The sequence below is a fragment of the Ammospiza caudacuta genome, chromosome 7 (genome assembly GCF_027887145.1).
Source record: "Ammospiza caudacuta isolate bAmmCau1 chromosome 7, bAmmCau1.pri, whole genome shotgun sequence".
Classification (NCBI taxonomy): Eukaryota; Metazoa; Chordata; class Aves; order Passeriformes; family Passerellidae; genus Ammospiza; species Ammospiza caudacuta.
Genome location: NC_080599.1, coordinates 4,708,376 through 4,721,063, shown reverse-complemented (window position 1 = coordinate 4,721,063; position 12,688 = coordinate 4,708,376). Strand labels below are relative to the sequence as shown.

General features: G+C 50.5%; 1 protein-coding gene across 1 annotated transcript; it reads left to right on the top strand.

Annotated features, from left to right (window-relative positions):
• Window positions 1-10,237: 10,237 nt before the first annotated feature.
• On the top strand, window positions 10,238-11,170 carry LOC131559705 (olfactory receptor 14J1-like). The gene has a single exon (XM_058808139.1). The coding sequence runs from the start codon at window positions 10,238-10,240 to the stop codon at window positions 11,168-11,170; it is 933 nt and encodes a 310-aa protein (XP_058664122.1).
• The last annotated feature ends 1,518 nt before the right edge of the window (window positions 11,171-12,688 follow it).

Genomic DNA, 12,688 nt, shown 5'->3' with positions numbered 1-12,688 from the left:
GAACATGCAGCGCCACTTGTGCCCTGAGGTGCCCAGCTGGGATTGGATCTCTCAGAGAGCACCTGAGGGAGAGCAGAGCACCTTGCAAGCTGCAGGTCCCTGACAGCCCTGCAGGGCTCCTGTCCCATCAACATCTGCTCTGCTCCAGTCTGAAACAGGGCCCAGCATGGTGACGGGATCATCAGAGAGCTGAGGTGTGTGCTGGAATTCAATGCCCTCCCCATCCCACAGCAGCCCTGCATTTCCCTCCTGCAGCCTTGGTCTCCAGCACAGCCATGGAGGCTCTTTGGGCTCTGAACTGTTCCTGCAGCCCCAAGGGCAGCTGAGCTCTGCCTTTGGCACAGTCAGGCCTGGCCAGCACAGGCCATGCTCAGCAATTCCCTCTGTGTGCCTGGCCTTGCTGTCAGCCTCGGCAGCAGCTGCGTGGCCCCTTTGTGGCCCTGTGCTGGCCCAGCCATGGTGGCCCAGCCCCTGTGCAGGCCCAGCCCAGGCCAGGAGCATTGCGGCTGGGAATGTCCCCTGTGCCGTGGTGCCCACAGCAGCCTTGGGGCTCTGTGCCCCATGGCCTCCTTGCTGGGCAACCTCTGCCAGCTCCTGCAGAGCCCGGGGCACCTGTGGGGCTGCACAGACAGCCCTGCCCCGGGCTCTGCCGGCCTCTGGGCCAGCAGAGAGGCAGCCAGGGCTGGCCATGGCTGAGAACAGGCCATGAGCCCTGGAGGAGGATGGAGCTGGGCCACAGCCAAACTCAGCCCAGGCCAAAGCTGGGCTCAGCAGCCAGGGCTGCCAAGGGCTGGGCACAGAGGCTGGTGCTGACAAATGTCCTGGGCCCCCTCCCTGCTCTGTCCATGCCACCAAGGGCACAGAGCAGCCTCCTCTCTGGGCCACTTGCCTGTTTGCAATGCCTTGCACAGGCGCTGGCCCTACCCCACAAGGCCTGGCCTGAGTCCTGCCCCTGCACGCTCAGCCAGGCTGAGATGGACACTGATAGTTTCTGGGCCAGGCTCTCTGAGCCCAGCCCAGCTCCCTGCAAGCTCTGCCAGCTGCCCTGAGCTCTGGGCAGCACCAAGGGCCTCTCCCCAGCCCAGCCCATCCCAGCTGGCTCTGGCCCCACAGCTCTGCCCAGGCCAGGCTGCTCTGGGCACTGCCCCACGGCCTCAGCCCCTGGCAAGGGCACAGCAGAAGCTGCAGCTGCCACAGGACTCAGCCCCAGCCATGGGGGAAGGTGCTTGGCCAAGGCCAAAGGAGGCTCCCTGGCTGCCCTGCTCCCCTTGGGCTGAGGTGCTGAGAGCTCTGCAGCCCCTGCTGCCATCCCATCTGCCCAGGGCCTTCAAGAGCCTCGGCCTTAGGGCCTTCAAGAGCTGCTCCTGCCCCAGGCTCAGGGCCCATCCCAAAGCTGGGGGAGCCACAAAGCTGTGCCCATTTCTGTTCATTGCTGCTCTAATGGGCATGGATCTTCAGCCACTTGGAGGACGATGATGAATTTTACTGCTCCAGAGGCCTCTTTGTTCTTGAGCTTCCCAGTTCAGGAATTCAGTTAGAAAAGATCATAAATATTTGTTCAAAATACCCAAACAAGACAAGTCTCTGGGAATCATTCAAGTTTTCAATTATTTCGTGGTTAATTAGTCACATTTCAGAAGTGTATTCAAAATGAATATACTAAATCGAAAACAATGAAGAGAGAACTGTTTTGTCCTGTTTAGTTGTCTTTTCCAGTTTTGTTTGATATCATCAATGTCCAGTTTATATTGGCCCCCAACACCTTCTAATGCATTTTGAACAGATATGAAAATCAAGACTCCTCATGGCTGACAATCAATGCTGGTGTCCATGGCAACCACCCCTGGCAAGGGGTCTCAATGGAGCTGCCAAGGGACTGACCATAGCAACAGGGGGCTGGTGACAGTTGCCATGGAAACTGACCATAGCAACAGGGTCCTGGTGATGGTTGCCCGCTAAGGATCAGATTTGTCAGAGGTCCTCAGAGAGGTTCCATGGGGACTTTCCAAGAGTCTCCAGGCTGTTCCAGAGCTGGAATGTCACAGGCAGAGACAGGGGCTCCATGGAGACCTGCCAGGCATTTCTGGGGACTGTAAAGTGCTGTGTGGTCAGAGGCAGTCACAGCCATTCCATGGTGACATCCCAGGGGACCTTGGGCTGCAAAGGCACCGATCTTTCACAGACACTCACGGGGGCTCCATGGTGACATCTCAGGAGTTCCCAGGCTGCCAAAGATCCAGGATGTCCCAGACACTCACAGGGGTTCATGTCATGGGCACAGTCAGACCTTCGGGCAAAATTTATTAGGGAAACTCCTGTTGGGTCACAATGTGCAGAAAGGATTCCCAATAGCCCCCATAGATGCCCAAACGTCACCATTTGATCAGAGATGACACAGACTCAGATCAGAAGGCTAAGGGCTAAAAGCCACCTGTTTTTTCAATCCTCTTCTTTTATACCTTGCTTTGCTACAGGTGGACCTCACTGATCCTTTAATCAACATATTTCACATGATTGGCCAATTAAGACAACACCCTTCAGTAAACAATTTTATGGAAAAAAGCCAACTTATTCCAAACATTGTCAAAAGCCAACTTATTCCAAACATTGTCAGCCAAATGTTTCCTCAAAAATCCACTCAGATAACACCATTTATTGATGTTTGTTTTATGTTGGGCCTTTCTTGGGGGTCCCTGGATGGGGAAATCCCTCCTGTAGCAGTTCTATGCCAGGTAAAAAGAGATGCATGGGACTTTTTCAGTCTTCAGCTTCTTGTTTATTGTTATCATATCTAAAGTTTTACATTGCTGTCCACACCAGGCCCAGTGCACTGGAAAAGCACTGCAAAATCACCCCAAAACGTACAGTTTCAAGCTCTTTTAACATTGTCTCATCCAATAAAGACTTGAAAGGTGCATTATTTCTACTTATCTACCAATAACTCGTCCCTTGACTGTCCACATATCCTCTGCACTGTGCTTTCCATGACCAATCACCCTGTGCTACCAACAGTGCAGAAAATAGAGCAGATGAAGAAGACAGGGACTACACCCCAATTCCTCCATCTTGCTTCCTATCTACACCATACTAACAACCCCAAACACCTAAATTTCTCACCCAAGGAACATAGTATAGTACTCTCTATTACCTCTTTCACACTTTGGTAAATTCTAATCTATCTCAAATTCTTGGAAGTTTTCTCCATGGGTGAAGTTGAAAGGCAATGTTTCTCTGGGGGTCAGGACCCCTCAGAGCAGACAGAGAAATATTCCCTGTGCCTTGGATCCTGACACATTTAACCTAAAATCCCTTAACCCTTAATATGTCAAGTTGCCCAAAAATGTTCCAGGTAAGTAGGATTAGAAGGAGGAGAAAGAGAGAACAACAGAAAGACAGAAGATGCATAGAACAACACGCACATAGGTACCAACTGCTAGGGTTCCAGCATCGCAAAGAGAGGAACCACAGGAGAAGGCAGGATCCAGACCTGGATGGCCCCTGTGCCCCAGCTTTTAACCTCCTGGGCCTTCATGGGCCCACCCCTGGGGTGAGACTGCCAGTTGCATGTCCAATAAGAGCCATGGTAGGGACCAGCAGCTGGTGTGTGATTGATTGACAGCTCAGCCAATCAGAACTATGTTAGCACTGCCCGTACTGTGTGATTGACAGCTCTGCCAGGCCAGAGCTGGGGGCGGGCCTCTGTCCCACCACAAACCAAGGCCTGACCCAGCCCTGGCCCCACATGGGCATTCTGAGCATCCCAAGGTGTCTCGGGACATCAATCTCATCCAGCCTCTGACAGCAACCACAATGACAGTACAGAACCTCATGGAATCAAGGGTCAGTTGTGACCTCATGGTGCCTCATGGAATCAAGGAGACCACTGTGCAACTCAGGGGCAGTATGGATGCAAGGGTCAAAAATCAAACTCTGTGGCCCATAGAAACAAGGAGCCATTGTGACACAGCGGGGCCGCATGGAGCCAATGGACCCTTGTGACTCTGTTGGGTCTCATGAAATCAAGAAGCCATTGTGGCACTGCAAGACTTCATGGAATCAAGGAGAATACTGTGACAGTGTGGGGACCTATGAAATCAAGGAACCATGGAACAGGTCTGCCTGCTTTGCCTCCTGGGGGCTGTTTGACAGGTCCCACTGAATTTGACATGTCAAGGGCCACTTCTCATCTGACTGTGAAGCACTGGGGCTCCGTGCTTTCCTTCCTATGGAAAAGAGCTCTCTTTCTTGTCTAGGCTTCTATGCCTGAAATTTGGATTCCACCTCTAAAATTCCCTATATCCAAGTGTTTCTCCCAAGCAAAATCTGCCTTTATAGTCAAGTGTGGCGAGACTCGGCCTCTGGTGACTGCCTCTCATCTGCCCCGGTGCTCGGTTGTTTCCTACATATGGAGACCATTGTGACAATGTGGGGAGCTGTGGAGCCAAAGGGCATTGTTACACTGTAGGAACTCATGGAACCAAGGGAATCATTGTGACACTGTGAGTACCATGGATCCAAGGGGCAATTATGACACTGTGGACTCTTGAGGAACTATGGGGGCCATTGTGACACTTTGAGGTCTTCTGAAATGCAGGGAACATTGTGACACTGCAGAGTACCAGGGATCCAAGGGACCATCGTGACACTGTGGAGCCTCATGGAACCAAGGACATCACTGTGGTTCTGTTGGGCCGCATGGTCCCAAGGGGCCAATGTGAAGCCACGGGGCTTTGTGGAACCAAGAGACAATTGTAGCATTTCAGGGCCTCATGGAGCCAAAGGGTCATTGTGATCCTACAGGGCACCGTGGATCTGTGGAGAAAATTGTGGCATTGCAAGGCCCCATGGAATCATGGAGACCATTGTGACATTGCAGGGCCTCACGGAACCAAAGGGCCATTGTGACCCTACAGGGCCTCATGGAGGGAAGGGGCAATTGTGACACTATGGGAACTTGTGGAGCCAAGGGAATAATTGTGGTACCACTGGAGCCCATGGAACCAAGGGGCCATGGTGACACAGAGGAGTTTCATGGAATCAATAGATCATTATGATAGCCTGGGCTTTTGGAACCATGGAGACCATTTAGATCCTTAAAGACTTGTGTAAACCAAGGGGCCATTATGACACCTGAGGGCATCATGGAAGCAAGAGAACCGTTGTGGCACTGCAGGGCCCTGTGGAACCAAGGCAACATGAAATAGGTGTGGCTGCCTTGGACTCCCAGGGTTCACCTGACAGGTCTGGCCAACCTGGGAATGTGGAAGGCCACTCCCATCTGCCCCTGAAACACTGAGGCTCTGGGCTTTCCTTTGTATACAAAAGAACTGTCCATCTTTTCCAGGTATCCATGGCCAAAACTTGGATTCTACCTCCAAATTTCTGTGTATCCAAGGAATACTGCCAGACAAAAGTTGCCAGGAGAGACAGGTCCTGGTCTTTGACTCCCAAGTGCCAGCACTTACTAGTTTTGCAAACACTGGAAAGGGCTCTGTGCTTTTCTTTTTATGGAAGAAAAACATCCATCTTCTCCAGGCACAAATGTCTGAAATTAGGATTCCACATCCATAATTTCAAATATCCAAGGGTTGGTCCAAGCAAACCCGCCAGGACAGACAGGCCAGGCTTGCCTTGGCCTTTGGTGGTTGCTACTCATCAGCTTCTGAAACATGGGGACTCCCTGGTTTCCTTCCTATGGAGACCAATGTTACATTTGGGAGCCTTGTGAAATGAAGGGGCCATTGTGAAACTGCAGAGCACCATGGATCCAAGGGACATTGTGACACTGTAGAGCCTCAAGGAACCAAGGACATCATTGTGGCTCTGTTGGGCTGCATGGTCCCAAGGGACCATTGCAAATCAGCAATGTGAGAGTTAGCCCAGCTGTAAGTCAGAGTCAGACAGATTTTACCCCTGAAGAACTGGGCGTGAGTTTCAAGTCCTAGGAGTCATTCTTTTAACTTAGTGTGAGCTTGAGAAGTCCCCCATAAGCCTTCAGTGTTGTTATGCTAAGTTGTCCAAGTTCTACTCCCCTATTGGTTTATTAGTTACTTATTTCTCCTATAGGCTATTGTTCTAGTTTTCAAGCCCCAAGTATCTATGTTGTGATTCCTCCTTGACTCAGGTTTTAGGATCCTGCCCCTTGTACTGTGCTGGACTTCTCCATGTTTATTATTTTTCACCCTGTTATTAAAGTTCCTTTGAAACAACTGCATTGATCCTGCTCCTTTTCGTTTTCACCACCCTTGCCCTGAAGTCAGGGAACCAGAGAGGTTAATTGCACCCACCTTCATTGTGACATTTGGCGCCCGAACAGGGACCATGGCATTCAGGGCTCCCTGTGTCAGTCATGTCAGCTGGGGTTAGCTGATGGATAGGCCAGTGCTCCCTGGGATTTTGGATTGTTCCAGGCTCAGCAGATTCATCGTTACTTCAAGGGACCTTGGCCAGGATTGGCAGGGTCAACGATGGTTTCACCTGCATAGGGTTGCAGGTGGGTTTGAGGAAATGCAAGACATTCATTGCCCATTTACTCACTGTGTTTTTACAGTATGCACCCATGTCCCATAATTAATTTATAGTGTTCCTGTGGCTCTTGCCCATAGGGCAGAGAAAGAGAAAAATGGGCAGCCAGATGTCCAAAATAGAAAGCAGCATATATGGATGTTTTCATTCTCACTGATCATGACAAAATATTTTCAAAGAACAAATTAAAATCAATCATGAGGTGGATCATTAACAATTTTCCAGATGCCTCTGCTGATGAAATCCATACCACTGAATTTTGGGACTCAGTGGGATTTAAACTGTAAAATTTTTGATCAAAAGGGACCCCATTGCACCCTGCGTGCTCCCCATCTTCCACACCACACTTGACCAGCAAGCAGTGTGTTGAAAACTCATACTGTTGGTAACTCCTAACTCGGGACCTCCCTTCAAACCTGCCTTTCTCAAAACTTTAATGATGGTCCAAGAAGGCAATGGCCATGCTGCCTTAGAGCATCATGCCCTGGAGACTCAAGACAGAACGAGCCAAAATATGGCTCAGGAGCCTGACTACCCTCCCTCCATCTTGGCTCCTCCGCTTCCTGCTACCACAGCTTTCACCTCTGCCCTGAAAAAAGCTCCAGACTCCAACCACAAAACTGCGGGAAGCTCCAGACTCCACCCACACAACTGCGGGTCCTGCCTTCACTGTCAATCATTTCCTCTCCATCCTGGACCATGCCTCCAGTTAAGGAAGGAGACTGGCAAATAGCCTCAAAATTCCTCATTGCCCTGTTATGTTATGAAAAAAGGGGGGAGAATCCCAGGTATCAGCCACTGGTTTGCAGGGAAATCAAGATCTTTGTTTCTAAAGACCATAGGAATGACATAGCTTGCTTTAATGATCTAATGAGGGCCATGTTTACAGCACGTCTCAACCATGTATAATATAAAATATGTTATGTTGTTGTCACCTACAGAATACACCTGGTGGGAAGAGGGATGGAAGTGTTTATTATGCTAACAGCAATGAGTATGCTAATAATGAGGCAAGGGTGGAATTGACAATCAACCATCTAGCTGGAGAAGGACAACACAGCCTACCAGATGATCAAGCAGTAGGTATCGCCAGAGAAGTATTGAATGATATCAAAGAGATGGCTTTGAAAGCTTTAATCCAGGTATCATATGGCAGCACCCTCAATTTGAAATACTTTGGATGGCTGCAGCTACAAGTTTAGCACCATTAGACCATCTTGGGTGCCTGTTAAGTAAGCAAACCAATGCTACCTCCCTCACAATGAGTGGCCTGCTCTCAGATATAGAGACCATCAGATATGCCACCTCTCCGGACAACAATAGAGTTTTTACTCTGGGCACATGGGCACGGCTGTGTAGACTCTGAGGGCATGTGTTGCATGAACCTCTCCAGCCACAGAGAGTCAATCCACAAGAGCATTCAGGTACTGAAGGAACGGTTCAAGAAGTTTCAAGTGGAAAAAAAAGACTGGGTCAAACAATTCTTCACATCCAAGGGACTAAAGGATTGGATGATGTCTAGCTAAAACAGGACATTTAATTTTCTTAATTGTTGTTGTATTGTTAATTCTCTCGTGTTTGTTTAGGTGATTTTAGAAAGTCTTATAAAATTCTTTCAGTTCCATCTTGGTTATAAAACAGAAAGAGGGAAGATACCCAACACAGGCTCCTCATGGACCACTTGGAAAAGAGAATTGGAGGCCAGGATGGCACAAAAACCTCTCAGACACTCAATTTTGGAAGGAAATTCCTTAAAAGTACCTAAAGGTATACTTAAATCCATAAAGTACCTTAAAAAGCTTGAGTATCTCAAGGCATTAATGAGCCCCACTGAGTGTCAGTACAAAGCTCTCCAGGGACACAATAAAGTAGATAACTGAGGCCATGATTGCAAAACCTCTCACACAGTGTGTATCAAAAGGGAAACACCAAGTACCTTAAAATAACTGAAGTACCCTGTAGTATTAATGAGTCCCACTGAGTGTTGTTACTGACAAAGCCTCTCCAGGGAATAATTACTGCAGATAATTGGAGGCCATGAGTGCACAAATCTCTCAGAGACACCAAGGCAAAAGCCAAACCCAAAGTTCTTTGAAAAACCTGCAGTCCCTGGCAGCATGAAGGAGCCCCCAAGGTCATTGCTGAGCAAGGCTCCCCAGGGACTCCTTCCAGCAGATCCTTGAGGCCACTGGGATGTGGGCTAGGGGGGGATGCTGAGGGCAGGACAAGGAGCTGACAGTGCCCAGCCTGGCTGGGGCTGTGCCAGGAGGCCTCAGGACAAGGTGTCTCCTCACAGCCCTTGGTGGCACAGACCCTCCTGCTCCCCAGGGCCCCAACACTTGGCTTCTCTTTGTCCCCACCTCTCATCACTGTCTCTAGTTCTCTGCTCTGCCTGGGGCCTGGGGACACTTTCTCAGTTGTACACCTCAGTGGGACCCATTAAATGTCCAAGAAACTTTGGAGTTGGATTCTGACTTGGAGTTCTGGAGAGGTTTCTTCAGCCACCTCTCAGGGACTGATGTTCAGGGCCTGAGCACAAAGCCCCAGAGGCTCATTAAAGTCCTGGTGCTGTGGCTGTGCTGCTGAGCTGGGCTGGGCTCCTGGCACAGAGGCAGCTCCTGGTAACCAAGAGGAGCTTCAAAAGCACATTTCTCTTGATGAGCAGCTCTTCTGCCAGACCAGCAGGCCTGGGGCACTGCCTGCAGCCACCCTGGGCACAGCACAGAGGCACAGAGAGCTTCAATCAGTCAGGGCTGGGAAGGTGCTGAGAAGTGCCTGGGGCAGAATCACTGCCAGCCCTTGGCACAGGAACCTCTGGCTGCAGGACAATGCAGCTGCAGCTCCTGCAGCCATCTCCTAAAGGTGGAACATCCCAATGCCTACAGACTCTGTGAGTACATCCTCTGAATATTTCTTGTGCAGAGCAGCCAGGGGTGCCCAGGGCTGTCCTGCCGAGCAGGGTCCTGCAGCCCAGGGTGCTGTGCTGGGGAAGGGACTCTGCTGCCTGCCAGGGACAGCTCTCAGCCAGCCCTGGCAGCTGCTCCCAGCATGGGGGGACAAGGTCTGGGTGGGAGGAGACAGCTGGTAAGGCTTGGAAGTGTTCTTCTGTGGTGATGATGCTGCATTGTCCAGGACTGCTCCCATCCTGGCATTTAACTCTAGAACATTTCCAAGTAGATTATACAGGGAGCACAGCAAGGCAGGAGCTGCATAAAAGGGAAAACTTTATTAATCTACTGCTTTGGGTTGCTGGGATGGAAAATTGCACGTAGATATTCATCTCTCAGTTCATGTTTAGAAAAAATAAAAAATTTTATATCAGCTCTGAATAAATCAGGCAGTGACAGAAATCAGCACAGGACCCCTCACAGGCAGTGTCAATGTCAAACTTCTCCAGCCTCCTCAGGGTTGCACTGATGTTGCCATCAGAGCCTGCAGAGCCAGAGCTGCCGCTGGGCAGTGCCAGAGCTGGGAGGGGTCTGCAGGGCAGAGCTGAGCCCCCAAGGCTGGGATGGACTCTGGCAGCACTGGCAGGGCCCAGCCCTGGGCACAGGGAAGAAGCTGCTGGCAGGGACAGCTCCAGGCAGCAGAGCCCTGGGAAGGCAGTGGGGGGAAAGTGCCCCTAGGCTGTGGTGGGATATTTCAAGTCCTCTCCAAACCCAAGTAATCCGTGATTACTTTTCTTACAGATTCCCATGCCAAGACAAAGAAAATGTCCAACAGCAGCTCCATCAGCCACTTCCTCCTGCTGGCATTGGCAGACACGCGGCAGCTGCAGCTCCTGCACTTCTGCCTCTTGCTGGGCATCTCCCTGGCTGCCATCATGGGCAACGGCCTCATCATCAGTGCCGTAGCCTGCGGCCACCACCTGCACACACCCATGTTCTTCTTCCTGCTCAACCTGGCCCTCAGCGACCTGGGCTTCATCTGCACCACTGTCCCCAAAGCCATGCACAATTCCCTCTGGGACACCAGGAATATCACCTACACAGGATGTGCTGCACAGCTCTTTTTCTTTATGTTCTTCATCTCAGCAGAGCTTTCCCTTCTGACCATCATGTGCTATGACCGCTACGTGTCCATCTGCAAACCCCTGCACTACGGGACCCTCCTGGGCAGCAGAGCTTGTGCCCACATGGCAGCAGCTGCATGGGCCACTGCCTTTCTCTATTCACTGCTGCACACAGCAAATACATTTTCCCTGCCCCTGTGCCACGGCAATGACCTGGGCCAGTTCTTCTGTGAAATCCAACAGATCCTCAAGCTCTCCTGCTCCAAATCCTACCTCAGGGAACTTGGGCTCATTGCAGTTAGTGTCTGCTTAGGTTTTGGTTGTTTTGTGTTTGTTGTTTTCTCCTATGTGCAGATCTTCAGGGCTGTGCTGAGGATCCCCTCTGAGCAGGGACGGTACAAAGCTTTTTCCACCTGCCTCCCTCACCTGGCCGTGGTCTCCCTTTTTGTTAGCACTGCAGCCTTTGCCTACCTGAAGCCCCCCTCCATCTCCTCCAAATCCGTGGATCTGGCCCTGTCAATTCTGTACTCAGTGGTGCCTCCAGCCCTGAACCCGCTCATCTACAGCTTGAGGAACCAGGAGCTCAAGGCTGAAGTGTGGAGACTGATGACTGGATGCCTCCAGGAACATTAATTTGATGGCCAATTGCTGCAAACCACTTGTAATAGAAGTCATCTTATTGTTGGTTTGACTGTAGGTTTTTTTTTTTCCTTTATATTAGTTTTCTCATATTGTCCACAAATAAATGTCTTTGTTTGTGCCATTTCTCATTTTGTTTCTCTCCAACTTCCCTGTGGCCACAGACTGTGTCAATGAGGGGCTGCACACTGGGTGACTTTAAAGGAAATAAAGGATGTCCCAGCCACGTTTTCTGCAGAGATGCCCTTTTGTTTCCTTCTCTGGAGCTGCAGCAGCAATGTCTGTGTGCAGAGCTGGGGCAGATCAGTGCTGGCACAGCAGCTGTGCCCAGCAGCAGCAGCACTTGGTGTTGCCAGTGCTGCTGCTGTGGCCCTGCCCTGCTGCCCTGGTGGCCCTGGTGTTGCTGCAGGGCATGAGTGCTCTCGGGGTCAGGCACAGCCCTGGGGGTGGCAGTGCCGGGGCTGCAGCAGGGACAGGCCAAGTAATATAAATAATTTGTATTATAAATCATCTTGGATAGATCTTTTGGATTTGTCCTTTTTTCCCCTGTGTTTTAGTTTTTTATTATTGTCCACAAAGTAAAACCATTGTTTGTGCCATTTCTCATTTTGTTTCTGTGCACCTTCCCTGTGTACACAGACTGTGTCAATGAGGGGCTGTGCTCTTGGTGTCTTTAAAGGAGCTAAATGATCTCCCAGCAAAGTTTTCTGCAATGATCCCCTTGTGTTCCCTTCTCTGGAGCTGTAGCAGCAATGTCTGAGTGCAGAGCATGGGCCAGATCAGTGCTGAGTCCATCAGCTCTGATCCTGCTGGCCACACCATTGCTGATCCAGGCCAGGAGCCATTGGCCTTCTTGGCCCCCTGGGCACACTGCTGCCTCATGTCCAGCCTGATGTCCAACAGTGTCACAGACATTTCTCCACAGAAATCCTTTCTTTCAGATTTCTGCGTCTTCGGGAGGCCAGAGGCCCCCGAAGAAAAGGTAAACAATTATTATCAGCTGCTGGGGAATGCAACAGGAACACTTTGATTGGCTCATTTTCTATGTTTATAATTAAGAGCCAATCACCAGTGCAAGCCAGGGGACTGAGTCCTTGGCCACAGCTTTGTTGTGGATTCTTTTCTATCGCTTCCTAGCTAGCCTAGCTGCTCTGCAAACCTCTCTCTATATTCTTTTTAGTATAACTATAATGTATTATATCATATATTAATAAATCAAGCCTTCTGATTCAAGAAACAAGATTCACCATCTCTCTCTCACCAGCTGCGCCCACTCAGGTGCGGTAATACAACAGTGCCCTAGGTCCCTTTCTGCCTGGCTGCTCTCCAGCCACTCTGTCCCCAGCCTGTAGTGCTGCAGGGGTTGTTGTGGCCAAAGTGCAGGACCTGGCACTTGGTCTTGTTCAGCCTCACCTTGTTGGATTTGGGCCCTGGATCCAGCCTGTCCAGGGCCCTGTGCAGAGCCCTCCTACCCTCCAGCAGATCAACATTCACACACAGCTTGGTGCCATC

What these genes read in the sequence shown, in the direction of transcription:
- LOC131559705 (XM_058808139.1), top strand. Translation starts at nt 10,238, where the DNA reads ATGTCCAACAGCAGCTCCATCAGCCACTTCCTCCTGCTGGCATTGGCA.